This window comes from Erpetoichthys calabaricus, chromosome 13 (assembly GCF_900747795.2).
Source record: "Erpetoichthys calabaricus chromosome 13, fErpCal1.3, whole genome shotgun sequence".
Taxonomy (NCBI): Eukaryota; Metazoa; Chordata; class Cladistia; order Polypteriformes; family Polypteridae; genus Erpetoichthys; species Erpetoichthys calabaricus.
Genome location: NC_041406.2, coordinates 136,460,202 through 136,476,462, shown reverse-complemented (window position 1 = coordinate 136,476,462; position 16,261 = coordinate 136,460,202). Strand labels below are relative to the sequence as shown.

The 16,261-nt window shown below is 37.4% G+C and overlaps 1 protein-coding gene across 1 annotated transcript in view; it reads left to right on the top strand.

Annotated features, from left to right (window-relative positions):
• The window catches only part of LOC114663721 (probable C-mannosyltransferase DPY19L4), a 102,388-nt gene that overhangs the window by 18,023 nt on the left and 68,104 nt on the right, over positions 1 to 16,261 (top strand). Inside the window, exons 4-8 of the mRNA XM_051935580.1 lie at positions 9,763 to 9,887; positions 10,597 to 10,687; positions 11,214 to 11,335; positions 11,957 to 12,102; positions 13,903 to 14,026. Coding sequence (XP_051791540.1) covers positions 9,763 to 9,887; positions 10,597 to 10,687; positions 11,214 to 11,335; positions 11,957 to 12,102; positions 13,903 to 14,026 — 608 coding nt within the window. The remainder of the gene's footprint in view (positions 1 to 9,762; positions 9,888 to 10,596; positions 10,688 to 11,213; positions 11,336 to 11,956; positions 12,103 to 13,902; positions 14,027 to 16,261) is intronic.

Genomic DNA, 16,261 nt, shown 5'->3' with positions numbered 1-16,261 from the left:
TTTGCAGAAAACAATTAGTACAGTAGACTTTAGTAATATGGTGGCAACATGTTGTCATATACTATGGACAAATGTCAGGATTATTTTAACCACTTATGCACGGAGGGTTTTTTGGCATTATAGTGCAAATTTTAATATCTAAAAGCAAATGGCTATTATTCATTTATTGTAATAAAGGAGCTGCAAATGGGTGAAGAGTAGTGAGTGCAACACTTAACATTTTGAAAAGAAAATATTTATAGGATTAAAAACATTTTTTTACACTAATATCAACTACATAAAACACATATAAATGTGCTTTAGGGATTTCTCTCCAAAAAAAATTGATTTTACAGTACATAACCTTGTCATTTTATTATACATACCCACAGAATCAAGTTTCTTTTGTGCTCCAGTCTGTCAGCTGTTATTGTGCCAAGTTTAGATGTCATATCTCATAGCATTGCAAGATATACTGTTTGGCACAAAGTGTCCTCCTGCTTGGAAATATCGTGTCCCTTTTTGGAAACATTTAGTCTCTTGCGCCTAAACAATCCTTCAAGTACTGTGGTTGCAGTTGTTTGTTTATTTTTTAGAAAAAAAAATACATATACACACACTTTATAACAATCTGAAGAAAAAAGTAAACAATTTATAACTCTGTACTTAAAACTATGTATTCATCCAAACCTCTTCTTTAAAAATTATTTTTCATGCCAGTCTTGGAAATAATTTTGTTTACCACTAGAGGAACCTTATACAATATTTTGTACACAAATAGGGGTTTTTGTGCTGTAATTTACCCATCTTCTACTGCCTTCTGTTGCAGTTGTCCTATAAATTCATTGGGTTATTTGTTTATTTTTCTTGTTGTTGCTTTTTCTTGCATTTCACGTCCGGAATAAAAAAGTACATCTATACATTTTCCTGCCAGCTTCTTCTAGAGCTGTGTTGTTGGTGTGAGGGCAATGCCTTTAAAGGTAGCACTGGGCATAAGGCAGGAAACCGGCATCCACTATGAAATTTTTAGTTAATATAAAATCTTTTACAATTTTTTACAATTACATACTTGCATGAAACCATAACAAAATGAATTATTAAACGTAAGAAAAAGGACTGAAAGTAATTCGAGGTAATACACTAAGTTTAGCTTAAAGCTTAAGCATGTGAGGTTTGCCTCATCTAAAAGAGAAACCTCCAACTTCATTTTCCAAGGTTAGAATGAGGTAAATGAGTAACAAACACCCCTTTTAAAAAGCAAGAATAAACTAATGGGAAAGCCCAAACACCCCTTCTATGAAGCGGTGCTAAGATCAATAGGTGAATCTGCAGAACACCCCTATCAAAAATGAAGCATTCAGATTAATGGGTGAATCAACAAGAGTCATAAACTAGTTGAGGCTTTAATAGACTGGATAAAAGTGATAATGCTTAGCATTTTAAGAGTCCGATGATGTGATGTATTAGACTAGGTAATGGTAATAGAAAAGTATTAAAGAGGATGTATTGTTTAATTGATTGCTCTCTCCATGGACTGAGATATTGGTGCATACTCTGTGCAAATAAAGAAAAGTTATGCATTTTCTTCTGGGCTCCATAACTGCCTTCTTTGAAGGTAGAGGAAAGTTTTTTTCCCCAAAGTTTTTTCCAAGCACAGACCTAGCCATACAGACACATACACCTAAACCAGTGTTTCTTAGCTGCTTTTGAGTTGCAGGAGGCCGTCACTGGCTTGTGGACATATGAGACTTGTTCAGAGTGTGATCCACTCCCCAGTTTTTCCCACCGTAATGCCACAGTGAAGATTGAAACAGCTTTGTGAGACTTTTTATCCTATTTGTAACCGTGCTCCCTTGAATCTGCCTAACCCCCGACTGCTGTTTGAATTTTTTTTTCTCCCCATTTTTGTGTTAGTATGGGAGCTGGGGGTAAAGTGAGCGGTATACAATTACACCATGAACAACTCATTAGCTGAAAGTTTTTTTTTCTTCTTCTTCTTTCTCCCTCTCATATGCTAGTAATTCGAGCAGCGTGATGCAGTGACATTCGATTTTGGGGGGTCTTTAAGGAAAAGTTCAAGAAGCACAAGTACAGCGTAACAATTACTCATTGGTATGCTAAGAAACATTGCCAGTGTATTCTAAGTTGAAATTGAAAGAGCACCAATCAGAAATCTAGCATAGGGAGAACGGGCAGCAGACAGCCTCGAGGTATGAATTGAACTTATGATACATGAACTGTAAGGGTGTACTCACATTAGGCACATTTGTTCATTACCGTGCCCCAGAGCGATTGTCCTCCATCCCTACTCCCCCGCTGGCCTGCACTCACACTGCTCTTAACGTTCTCTTAATGTTCTGGGCTTGGGCATGCATTCATCATGACCATGCTTCTTCATGTAAAGCCAAAACAAGATCCAAACATGGACTGACAGCGTGCATGTCAAAATGATTTTACTTACTTTGTGGTTGTTTTGGAATCATGTAGGGCAGGATATGCTGTACCCTCTTACAGATTTATTTAGTGTGCAGAGGAGTATTTTGCTGTTAATCGTGCTGCACATACAAGATTTTTACTGAGGCAAATTATGTTAGAGGAAGAATTTGCAGCTTTTCTTGCCAACTACAATTCACATTTATGTATAATGTGAGAATAAAAACCTGTTTTAACTCAAATGGTGTTGAATGAAATGAGAATTGCTCTATCTGACTTGTCGCATCATTGACGTCATGTCTGTTTTCTGTGCTCAGGCACGTTTAGTGATCATACGGTTCCCAAATCTTACTGAACCATGCCCAAGCGCAACTCTTCCAAGTGGGCCAGGGCATTGTATGGTTGGCCTGGCACCGAGCGATCACATTAGTCAAATGAACTACAACCACAATTCAGAAAAAGTTGGGACAGTGTGGAAAATGTGAATAAAAAAAGAAAAAAGCAAGTTATAAATTCTCCTCAAATTTTATTTCATTGCAGACAGTATGAACACAAAGTAATTCATGTTTTTTTTTGTCAACATCATTTGATTTGTAAATAAATATCCATTCTTGCCATTCAGGCTTGCAACACATTTCAAAAAAAGTTGGGACAGTACAGCATTTACCACTTTGTACAGTTCCCCTGTCTTTTAACAACACTTAAAAGACGTTTAGGCATTGAAGAACTCAAGTGACTAAGTGTTGCAGGTGTTAGTTTGTGCCATTCTTCCTGCAAACAACGTTTTAGGTGTGCAACAGTACAGGGTCTTCGTTGACGCATTTTCGTTTCAAAATATGCCAAACATTCTCTATAGGAGACAAATCAGGGCTGCAGGCAGGCCAGTCAAGCATCCGCATCCTCTTCTTACGCAGCCATGCCTTTGTTATGCGCGCAGTATGTGGTTTGGCATTGTCTTGCTGAAATAAGCATGGGCGTCCCTGGAAAAGACATTGTCTTGAAGGCAGCATTTGTTCCTCCAAAACTGAGATATACTTCTCAGCATTGATGGTGCCATCGCAGAAGTGCAAGTTACCTTTGCCGAAGGCCACTGACACAACCCCATACCATGACAGACCCTGGCTTTTGGACTTGTATCTGGTAACAGTCTGGATGGTCCTTTTCCTCTTTGGTCCGCAGCACACTGCGTCCATTTCTTCCAAAAAAGATGTGAAAAACCGATTCGTCTGACCACAATACACGTTTCCACTGCACAATGGACCATCCCAGATGCCTCCGAGCCCAGAGAAGTCGACGGCGCTTCTGGACACTATTTATGTAGGGCTTCCTTTTGGCACAGTACAGTTTTAGCTGGCATTTCCTAATGTAACTACGTACTGTAGTGCTTGAGAGTGACTTCCTGAAGTAGTCCTGAGCCCACGCAGTTATATCATTTATTGATGAATGACGGTTTTTAATCCAGTGCTGTCTGAGGGCTCGGGGATCACGGCCATTCAGTTTAGGTTTGCGCCCTTGGCCTTTGCGCACGGTAATTTCTCCAGATTCCCTGATTCTTTTCACTATGTTATGCACTGTAGAGGGAGAAATGCCCAAATCTCTTCCTATCTGTCTTTGAGAAACGTTTTTCTTCATCATTTCAAAGGTTTTTGCCCGCACTTGGTGGCAAACTGGCGATCCTTTGCCCATCTTTGCTCCTAAAGGAGTAGGCCTTTCCTCGATGCTGCTTTTGTACCGAATCATGATTGCAATCACCTGTTTAACATCACCAGTTTCAAATCACATCATTATTTAGTTATTATACCTCATTACTACCCCTTAATTGCCCCTCATCCCAACTTTTTTTGGAATGTGTTGCAAGCCTGAATGCCAAGAATGGATATTTATTTACAAATCAAATGATGTTGACAAAAAAAAACATGAATTATTTTTGTGTTCATACTGTCTGCAATGAAATAAAATTGGAGGAGAATTTATAACTTGCTTTTTTCTTTTTTTATTCACATTTTCCACACTGTCCCAACTTTTTCTGATTTCGGGTTGTAGAATTTGGTGGGTTACTTGCAGGCATGGAACAAATTGCTAGTGTAAGTACACCCTAAAACTCTACGCCATGACTCTTCATAGACGTACTAAGCAGTACTTGCAAATCAAATGCAGCATTGGGTCCTTCATCAAACATGTTATTCTCAATAAAGTTAAAACATTCTCAGGAATCTGACTTTGTGTGCAACAATGCATAATGGTGCATAAAGATGAGCTGTTACATAGGCATTATGTTTGTTGCTGTTTATACACAGTTGTGATCTGTAGTATAAATGAACAATCATAGACAACTATATATCATTAGAATGTTCTGAACCTCAGCTATCCAATGGTAATGAGCCTTTCACTGTATGCGGCTCAACGTTATTTGATAACCCAGACTAACTCAGCAGTGTTTTGCTGCTTAACTTGGGGTATACGTGTACAAATTGCATATTTTAATAATGAAAGAGAACAGGCAACATGGAAACTATTGATTGTGCTTACATGGTTTAACATTGTATAAATATGGAAATCTATGCATCAGTGCTAATGTTGTGCACCATCTGTTGGAATAAAGCTACATCAATAAAAACCTATTCTAATAGATTGTGCGCAGCATATGTTACCACTGCCGCAGAGATTCTAGTGGCTCATTTAAGCAGCATATTTCGGTTCATTTAATTTTTCATAGTGTTACAGTAAAGAATGCTTAACAAAAAACAAGTTAAATATTCTAGCTCTCTTAAAACTAGGACTACAGTAATCCTTCGCTATATCGCGCTTCGCCTTTCGAGGCTTCACTCTATCGCGGATTTTTATATGTAAGCATATTTAAATATATATCGCGGATTTTTTTGCTGGTTCGCGGATTTCTGCGGACAATGGGTCTTTTAATTTCTGGTACAATGCTTCCTCAGTTGGTTTGCCAGTTGATTTCATACAAGGGGACGCTATTGGCAGATGTCTGAGAAGCTACCCAACTCACTTTTCTTTCTCTCTCTCTCTTGTGCTGACTTTCTCTGATCCTGACGTAGGGGGATTGAGCAGGGGGGCTGTTCGCATACCTAGACGATACGGACGCTCTTCTAAAAATGCTGAAAGATTATCTTCACGTTGCTACTTTCTGTGCAGCTGCTTCCTGAAGCGACATGCTGCACGGTGCTTCGCATACTTAAAAGCTCGAAGGGCACGTATTGATTTTTGATGTTTGTTTTTCTCTGTGTCTCTCTCTCTCTCTTTCTCTCCCCCTGCTCCTGACAGAGGGGGTGTGAGCTGCCGCCTTCAACAGCTTTGCGCCGTGGTGCTTCGCATACTTAAAAGCCAAACAGCCCTATTGATTTGTTTGCTTTTCCCTCTCTTTCTGATTCTGTCTCTGCTCCTGACGCGCACACGTTTGAAGAGGAAAATATGTTTACATTCTTTTAATTGTGAGACGGAACTGTCATCTCTGTCTTGTCATGGGAGCACAGTTTAAACTTTTGAAAAAGAGACAAATGTTTGTTTGCAGTGTTTTGAATAACGTTCCTGTCTCTCTACAACCTCCTGTGTTTTCTGCGCAAATCTGTGACCCAAGCATGACAATATAAAAATAACCATATAAACATATGGTTTCTACTTCGCGGATTTTCTTATTTCGCGGGTGGCTCTGGAACGCAACCCCCGCGATGGAGGAGGGATTACTGTATATATGTATCTCAAGATGAAAGGAGCACTTGAATGCTAATTTAAACTGAATTTAGAATTCACAATTGATAAAATCACACAGAAAGCTTAGGAGGAAAAACCTCAACTTGTTTGTCACATGCAGGCTTTTTTAGATTCTTAATTTGGTCAGCCCTGATTGACTGGAATGCATATTTCTGTGAAAAATTAAGTTTCTGTTTTTTGAAGTAAATTATTTATGAAGCTTTCATGCATACTTCCTTGCTGACTTCCGTACTTATGTTAAGCAAATGAATGTTAAAAACATTTTGGAGCTCATAACTACTAAAACCTCAGTTTAAATTAGCCAGTTTATGGAAATTACTGCTTGTGGAAAAATAAATTCATTGATTAGGATGATAGTTATCTAACAGCATGTAAAATGTGCTTGAGGCTACTCAGACTTTCAGCTTCTCCTGGTTCTACAGCTGCATTAAACTGTCAATCAGTTTAGTTTGAGTGCCCATTTTGTAGCCCGTGCAACCCAAGGGGGCACTTTGAGACAGTCCTGAATCCCAGAAGACACCACTTGAGTACAAAAGCTGAACAAGAAAGGAGGGATTTATTATAGAACTCAAAATACTCTGGAGGGCTGAACCACAATGAGTCAACTTTTTGCCGTAATAACAAACAAAATAATAACAATATCCATCCATCCATCCATTTTCCAACCCGCTGAATCCAAACACAGGGTCACGGGGGTCTGCTGGAGCCAATCCCAGCCAACACAGGGCGCAAGGCAGGGAACCAATCCTGGGCAGGGCGCCAACCCACCGTAGAATAACGATATTAACAAAATAATATAGGCTATGCCCCTCTTGATCTGACTTTGCAATACTGATGCCACAACTTGCATTCTATAGTAAAAATAAACATGCTGATAAGGACTTCCTTCTACAGCACATCTAACTTACTCCGAGTAATCTTTTGGCTTCTTCTTTGTCTTTTGGTGGGCAAACCCTTGCTTATGCTCCACTCATGACTTCATTCTCAACTAGATTAAACCTACCAAGGCCCTTGTATTACTGAACCTGGGACTGCTTCCAGTGCCATCCCTATTTTGTCCCAGAATCATTTCCATGTGATATGTCTCTCTCTGTACCATACTGATTCTAAACACAAACTACAATTTTCATTCTCCTTCACAGGAGTCTTGACTATAGCTACAGAGTACTGCTTCCCACTAGTTGTTTAGAACTTAAACAATGTAGGATTTTAGATTATTAATAATCAATAAGATGCCCACTTAGAAGGATGCAATAATAATGTGGGATTTAGAAGATTAGTTTTGATTTGGTTAATTAGTCAATGGTTTTTCCTTAGGCAATACTGGTAATTAATCAAATAATTTGACAAGGCTCCTTCTTTAATAAACTTACCTTTCTCTGTTTTAGGAGGTGGATCTCTGGCCTTTAGACTTTTTTATAAAAGTAATTGAAGCGCACTTATTTTAAGAAACGGAATAATACAATTTATTGGTAACCACAAGGATTATAAAAGTACGATAAATGCATATGCATTGGATACAGACAGACTAGACACGCGTATAATATAGGCTGGCTTTTACTGGAATTTATAGTTGTACATTTGTTTTAGCACAAATAAATAGTTTTATGATACCAAGTCTTTAAAGTTGATGTCTAATGTTGTGTAGAGTTGCTGCTTTATTGTTGGTTTTGGTTCAAGTGGAGGATTCTTCATGCACTGTAGTGCACTCTTTCTTTTTGCAGCATGATCCATGTCAGAGCAGTGCTGCTACTTCCTCAGCTTGCTTTCTGCTGTTAGGCCCTTTGATGTGCTGTTTGAGAGGGAAAAGTGTTACTCTTTCTGGTACAAGAGTTTAGGTACTGAAGTTCTCTTCTTGAAATGATGGCTGCTTCTCAGCCTTGTCAAACTACTGGCGCATAGCTTTGGCTTGTAAGACTGGGTCTCAGCCTCTGGACCACTGTGACAATAGAATTTCACCTTTTCAGCTCCTCATGAAGAGGGTGGCTCACAGCTTGTTAGTTTGAGATAAGAATTTAGAAAAACGTTAGGAGAATGTACACAAAGTGCCAATGGGAAGAGTCGCAGAATTCCCTAGGATTCTCCATAGAACTTCAGTGAGTGTGTTCCATTCACAATTCTCCAAGCTTCTCTTTTTCTTCTCCCAATTCCTTGCCATTCTTTGCTTCTTCTCACTACCTTGAGAGATAAGGTGCATGTTTTAAGGGAAGGTTGAACCTTCTCCTGATTGAGTTAATGTCAGTTCCAGGTACAACATCAGCATTTTTTATTATGCAAGTTCTTCTGTTCATCTTAGCTGTCATCCCTTGAATTATAGATCTTTGTCATTGCTTGAGTCAATTTTGGGGCCTCTGAAGAGTTGTCAGTGCAGTTATGATTTGTTATCAGATTAAGTCCAGGCAAATCCTGGTACAAGCTGGAGTTCAGTCACGTAGTTTAGAATTCAAATGGGGGTTTTGTGCAGCTACTTTATTAACAGGCCTGGTGTGCCACAAACGCTTAGCAGAATGGGATATGGTGAAGTTGTTGTTGGACAAAGTGAGCATGTCCCAAGGCATTCCTCTGTTAATCAGGTGTACAGGCTAGGTAATGCACAACTTACTTACTTACATCCAAAGTGCATAACACATTGCAGCTTCCTCCATTATCTCTTTTTTTCCTTAAACCTGCCTTTTGTGAAGTCATTTTTTTTGTTCTAAACACTTAAATGTGTTTTAAATGTTTTAGTAATGTAAGTTAAAGATGATTGTTAAATAATGTTGAATCATTACAATGTACCATTTTTAAATGTATTTATTCAATTTGTGAAACTCTTAAAGACTCATAATACTGTTACATTTTCCACCATCTAACAGGAGAGCCTTGCCATGACCAACAAAACTGACTAATCACATTTGATCATTCATAAGCAATTCTGCAAGGATCCTTCTGTATTAAATTCCCACAGTTCCATGGGCAGAACAAGATGCGCTATGGAAAACTGCATGCTTTTCTGTTTTGCCTTTGACTAACTTATGACCAGCAAGGGTAATGTGCTGTCTGGCTTTTCCATTTGAATCAAAATATAAAGCCAAAGAACAATTCAGTTTGACCCCCAATACAGCCACCCTTCCCGGTGAAATTTATGAAATGCCATGTAGCCTGGATTTTAAGTTGTTTCAGATTTAGTATACATGCAAAATTTCATTAAGATTGAGATTTGAAACATCATATTGCTTATATTTTAAGTTGAACCAAAGACAGCGTATGCACAAAATTTCATAAAAATTAAACTTTTTTCCTTTTTTTTATGGTAATTGGCGAACAAATAAACAGATGAGATGTAATCTGAGCGTTGAAATCATGTCCTTTCTTGTGCAAAACAGAAAAAACATTAAACAAAGCTGAAAATTAAAAAAAACAGATGGTATTATGAATTTATTTATATAGTTTAACATCTTATTTTTTTACAATTTGTGAAATTAGAATGTCTTTCATCAGAATTTACTGTTAAAGTAGTCTTTTAATAAGCTAGATAAGATTTATTTTATAGAAAATATTGTTCAATGTGTGATCGTTTAACTTGTTAAATGTAATATTATTTATATTGATGTAGTAATTTTTTTTAAATGTTGATAGTTTCTTTACTGCAGCGACTGATTAAAATGCTATTTGGATGTTTGGCTGCTGTTACCAGTGGCATGATGTATGCAGTGTACTTGTCAACATACCATGAGAGGAAATTCTGGTTTTCTAGCAGACAGGTAAATATCCTGGGCTGTTATGTTCTTTTCTTTATCTGTAACTTAATGTATGTTCTGTATAGAGTAAGACTTTAATTGCATGATAAAGTACTGTTGTGATTATTGTTCTGTGCATACATTATTATTTCCCTACTGTTATTCTTGTTTAAACTCATTGAGCTTGGTATTCACTTTAATTCTGCTTGTTTGCTTACAGTTTAATTTGTTTCATCTACTCAGTTTTTTTTTCTTTTTTTAAACACACTATGATTCCCAGTTGGTGTAAGCTTTCTCTACAGTTTTCATGTTTTCTTCATTTTTACTTGGTTTCCCTTTCAAGTATTTTATCATATGTGCTATTTACTAAATTGGGCAGATGTGCTTGAAAAACAGGGCTAAATTGTTTATATGTAAAATACATATGTATGCATGTTTTTTTGATTAAATGTGCCTAAGATGACTTTAGTAGGCAAAGAAACATTTTAAACAAACACACTTGCTAAAGCATAGAAAGAGATTAAGAAAAAGTCAAATCCAAACTCTAAGTACTTTTAAATTATAAGTTTAAAATAAAAATCTTAGAATAAGATGTCACTTTTTAACCAATAAACAGCATGCCACTGTTGCAGAAATACATATATACTTACAAGACTGTGCTATTTTTAGTTTAGTGATGTTGGCCAGTTTTTACAAGAAATCATTTCCAACTAACCTTACGCATCTGCTTTAGGAGCTCGAACGAGAAATCACTTTCCAAAGTGGCAGTGGAGTCTACTATTACTACTATAAGCATATGCTGAAAGCCCCTTCATTTGAAAGAGGTATTTTTTTGACATTTCATAGTATTTGACAGAACTTTTCAATTTTTTCCAGTTGAAGTAGAGATTAGTATTTTGAAGGAATAACACAAATAAAGGTTGAGTTTTAAAATGGCTACCAGTGCTTCATGCAAAAACTAAACAGAGACTAACCATTTATCTCACTGATCCTAAAGAGCTGACAATGCTGCATGCAATCTGTGTGGTGTATTTTAAGACTACTGGAACTTAATTTCATTGAATCTCTAGAAAAAGAAAAAAGTCAGTAAACAGCAAGAATTTTATATGAATGATGATGCACTCCAAAAATACTGTATGATCTTTATGATTTTTCTAGCATGCCTAAATTAAAGCGATATAGTTGTTTGTGACATCCTATTGTAGAATGAAAATATGTTTATAGTTTGTTCTTGCCGTAGTTTTTTACTGCTAGGTTATGATCTGTACTAATCTTAAATGAATAGACAAAAACATGTAACTTGTATAAAGGGGTGATAAGTATGTCAAAATGGTACTTATTCTATTGCAGGGATTTTTGAGCTAACACGTGATAATGATACAGTATCAGCACGAACTATGAATGCAGTTGAACAACTGTCTCTTTACCCTGAACTGGTTACCAGCTTTTTATATCGTTTTACAGGAAGCCAGGTATGTGAATTATCACTTTTTTCTTTTCAGTTCCATTGTACATTAATATTTGTGTCTCCTCTGGTTTTCATTTTTCATCACATATTCCCAAAGATGTGAAGGTTGGGTTAACTAGCAATTCCAAATTGTCCTTCTTTGCGTTTTGGTGGGCCATGTGATGTTACCTGCCTTGCAACCAGTGCTTCATGGATAGGATCAGGGCCCCCTTGACCCTGAATTTTTTCCAACCTTGCTTCAGGGTCTACCTTGGTTGACCTTTGTGTTAACTTAGAATTTTTCCTTGTGTTGCCATAGGTTTTCTTAGAGCATTCAGGTTTTGTCACACATCATATAAATGTGCACTTACACTTATCAAATTGGTATTGACCTGCTTTGTGTGGTGTGGGTATGGGCTTTAGTGTGCCTTGAGGTTAACTAGTATGTCACACAGAACTGCTTCTTCCTTCGAGTAGAAGGTGCCAAGAAGGGCTTTGACATCCTGTGAGTATTATTTGATAAGCAGATTTTAGAAAATGGAGAGACTGATGGCCTTTCTATGTTGCAGTTGGAAAAGTTCCCAATAAGAGGAAATATTTACAATACAAAGGTTAATTAACTAGTTTTTATTCTTTTGATCCACAGGATGTCATTGAACCTGTTTACTTCTATATTGGTGTTGTGTTTGGACTTCAGGCTGTGTATGTGACTGCACTGTTTGTGTCAAGCTGGATGATGAGTGGCTCATGGGTGGCTGGCATGCTTGCAGTGGCATGGCATATGATAAACAGGTACGCATTGTTTTTTTTATGTTTTTTTTTTTTTTTTTTTTTACATGAAACATAGATATACAGTGCATCCAGAAAGTATTCACAGCGCATCACTTTTTCCACCTTTTGTTGTGTTACAGCCTTATTCCAAAATGGATTAAATTCATTTTTTTCCTCAGAATTCTACACACAACACCCCATAATGACAACATGAAAAAAGTTTACTTGAGGTTTTTGAAAATTTATTAAAAATAAAAAAACTGAGAAATCCCATGTACATAAGTATTCACAGCCTTTGCTCAATACTTTGTCGATGCACCTTTGGCAGCAATTCCAGCCTCAAGTCTTTTTGAATATGATGCCACAAGCTTGTCACACCTATCTTTGGCCAGTTTCGCCCATTCCTCTTTGCAGCACCTCTCAAGCTTCATCAGGTTGGATGGGAAGCGTCGGTGCACAGCCATTTTAAGATCTCTCCAGAGATGTTCAATCGGATTCAAGTCTGGGCTCTGGCTGGGCCACTCAAGGACATTCACAGAGTTGTCCTGAAGCCACTCCTTTGTTATCTTGGCTGTGTGCTTAGGGTCGTTGTCTTGCTAAAAGATGAACTGTCACCCCAGTCTGAGGTCAAGAGTGCTGTGGAGCAGGTTTTCATCCAGGATGTCTCTGTACATTGCTGCAGTCTTCTTTCCCTTTATCCTGACTAGTCTCCCAGTCCCTGCCGGTGAAAAACATCCCCACAGCATGATGCTGCCACCACCATGCTTCACTGTAGGGATGGTATTGGCCTGGTGATGAGCGGTGCCTGGTTTCCTCCAAACGTGACACCTGGCATTCACACCAAAGAGTTCAATCTTTGTCTCATCAGACCAGAGAATTTTCTTTCTCACGGTCTGAGAGTCCTTCAGGTGCCTTTTGGCAAACTCCAGGCGGGCTGCCATGTGCCTTTTACTAAGGAATGGCTTCCGTCTGGCCACTCTACCATACAGGCCTGATTGGTGGATTGCTGCAGAGATGGTTGTCCTTCTGGAAGGTTCTCCTCTCTCCACAGAGGACCTCTGGAGCTCTGACAGAGTGACCATCGGGTTCTTGGTCACCTCCCTGACTAAGGCCCTTCTACCCCGATCGCTCAGTTTAGATGGCCGGCCAGCTCTAGAAAGAGTCCTGGTGGTTTCAAACTTCTTCCACTTACGGATGATGATGGCCACTGTGCTCATTGGGACTTTCAAAGCAGCAGAAATTTTTCTGTAACCTTCCCCAGATATGTGCCTCGAGATAATCCTGTCTCGGAGGTCTACAGACAATTCCTTTGACTTCATGCTTGGTTTGTGCTCTGGCATGAACTGTCAATTGTGGGACCTTCTATAGACAGGTGTGTGCCTTTCCAAATCATGTCCAGTCAACTGAATTTACCACAGGTGGACTCCAATGATGGTGCAGAAACATCTCAAGGATGATCAGGGGAAACAGGATGCACCTGAGCTCAATTTCGAGATTCATGACAAAGGCTGTGAATACTTATGTACATCTGCTTTCTCAATTTTTTTATTTTTAATAAATTTGCAAAAACCTCAAGTAAACTTTTTTCATGTTGTCATTATGGGGTGTTGTGTGTAGAATTGTGAGGGAAAAAAATGAATTTAATCCATTTTGGAGTAAGGCTGTAACATAACAAAATGTGGAAAAAGTGATGCGCTGTGAATACTTTCCAGATGCACTGTAGTTAGCCACATAGCAGCATGCTTATTTATGAGCCATTTTAGACTGTTGTAATAAAACTCTGATATGGTTGTAATTATTAAAATATTTTTCCTTTTCTAGAATAGACACTACTAAAGTGGATTATGCTGTTCCACTAAGAGATAATTGGGCATTGCCCTATTTTTCATGTCAGGTTGCAGCACTTACAGGCTTTTTAAGGAATGAAATTAACTCAACAACAGAGGTGAGATTATTTTAATAAAGGTACATTGTTTCCAAACAGCTCTACTAGTTTTAGCAAATAAAGAGACCAAACCCCAGTGTTCATATCATTTATAAAAAGTGTAATTTCTTTTATATGGTTTAATATAAAGTTGTTTGCATTATTGTTGTTGATTATTTTTAATAAATTATTAACAGTTCTGGTTTCATTGATTTTTGCTGCAACTATGTTGACTAAATGACAAGAAAAATAATCTATTAAGAATTATATGAAAGCTACACCGTTCATGAGGAGAACATTTAATGCTTTTTGATTTTCTGGATAATTGTTGAACATTGTGGCATTGTTTACTTTAGATTCTTAGATTTTTTTAATTATATCTTTGGTATTGTAAAACATTATTTACAGTATAAATTAATATTTTACATCTAAACTTTTATTCAGTTAAGTGTAAATTGAAATAAAGTAGACATGTTAATTATATGGTAAATATCTGGGTGACATGAGAAAACATCTTCTTTATTGCTTTAAGTCTTCATTGTGTTAGCAAAGTTACAAATATCTAGTTACTGATAATTTATTTTCAGTATATTAAGAGATTAATAGATTATTTGTGGCTTTTGGAAACCGTGCCAAAGCTAGTGCTTATAAATATTGTCTTTGTGATATAGGTCAGAAAGACTTTAAATTTCGTCTTGAGGGGTAATGAAATTGTATTTTACTTATTATCCATTTATTGCCTGTCACAGTTAGCTTGCTTATTGACTAGATTTCTTTTAATTCGTAAATATGGTTTCATGGTATAGAACATTACAAACATTTTGACAAGAACACACCATTTAGCCTGACAAAAATTGCCAGTCCTATCCAAAATAATATCAAATATAGTTCTGAAGATCCCTAAAGTCCTACTTTTTACTACACTGCTATGTAACTTATTCTATGTGTCTCTTTTTCTGTTTGTGAAGAACATCTTCCTAGCGTTTATGTGAAATTTACCTTTAACAAGTTTCCAACTGTGTCCCCATGTCCTCGTTGAACTCCTTTTAAAGCAGCAGTCTCCATCCACTGTACTAATTTATTTCATAATGTTAAACATTTAAGTGTTGCCACCTCCTAATGTACTTTTTTTTTTTTTTAACTAAAAACGTTTAAGCTACTTTAATCTTCTCTCATAACTCATCCCCTGTAGTCCTGGAATGAGCCTAATCACTCCTCTCTAGACTTTGTCTAGCGCTGCTATATTTTTTTTGTAGCTCAGAGACCAAAACTACACACAATTATCCAAGTATAGCATTAGTAGTACATTATAAAGCTTAAGCATAACCCCTTTTGACTTGTACTCTACCCATTGTACTATATGACCGAACATTCTGTTAGCCAACTTAACAGCTTCTGAACACTGTTTGGAAGTTGATAGTGAAGTCCACTATGACTACTGTTTATCCCTTCATGTACAGTCCTAAACCTGGCCTGTCCTAAACTCTCTGCCCTCATTCCCAAGTGAAAACAATCCTCTTTTGTTCTGAAAGGAGTTCATATGAAGCCTGTACCCTTCTATCCTACACTAAGATTTGAGCCACACATTAAGCTTTCTTATCTTCTCAATCTTACCTAGACTTGCATGTGACACAGGTAGAACTTCAGAGAAGACCTGTCAGTTTTGCTCCTCAGCTCGGCACCTAACTCTTTAAATTTGGATTGCAGAACTACCAGACTGCTCTTACCTATTTGTTCTAACATGGTCAATGACAGTAGACTCCTCCTCCAATTCAGTGAACCTGAGCTTGAGGTGCTAGATCAGCTGTAATCTTTGGCAGATGTTTCCTTCAAGGAGAACTGACTTGTACAAGTCACCCTCAACAAAGTCCAGTGTCAGGACTTGCATTGTACTGTGCTCATTTTTAAAATTTGGATTTGGTTTACTAAACTGCCCAAACCCTTTTTTTCCAGTTAAAATGATTTAACTTAAATTATCATAAAATTAGTATTGATTTAAAGAACTACTCCAGTTACTTAAAACCTACTGCCCACCTAAGCTCCTGTAATACTCTTTCCCCTCAATTGCCTGCTATGTGTCTTTATTTGAAGTTATTAAACTTTACTTTTCCTGTGTATTTTTTTAACTCTGCACCCCTTTCTTTGCCTTTGCCTACACTATTGGTGCTTCATCGTATTAATGATGCTTATTCTGTTGCACTTTTACTAGCACTAAGAACTCGTTTCAATTTGAAGTTATTTATTCTCTTGCCTGTT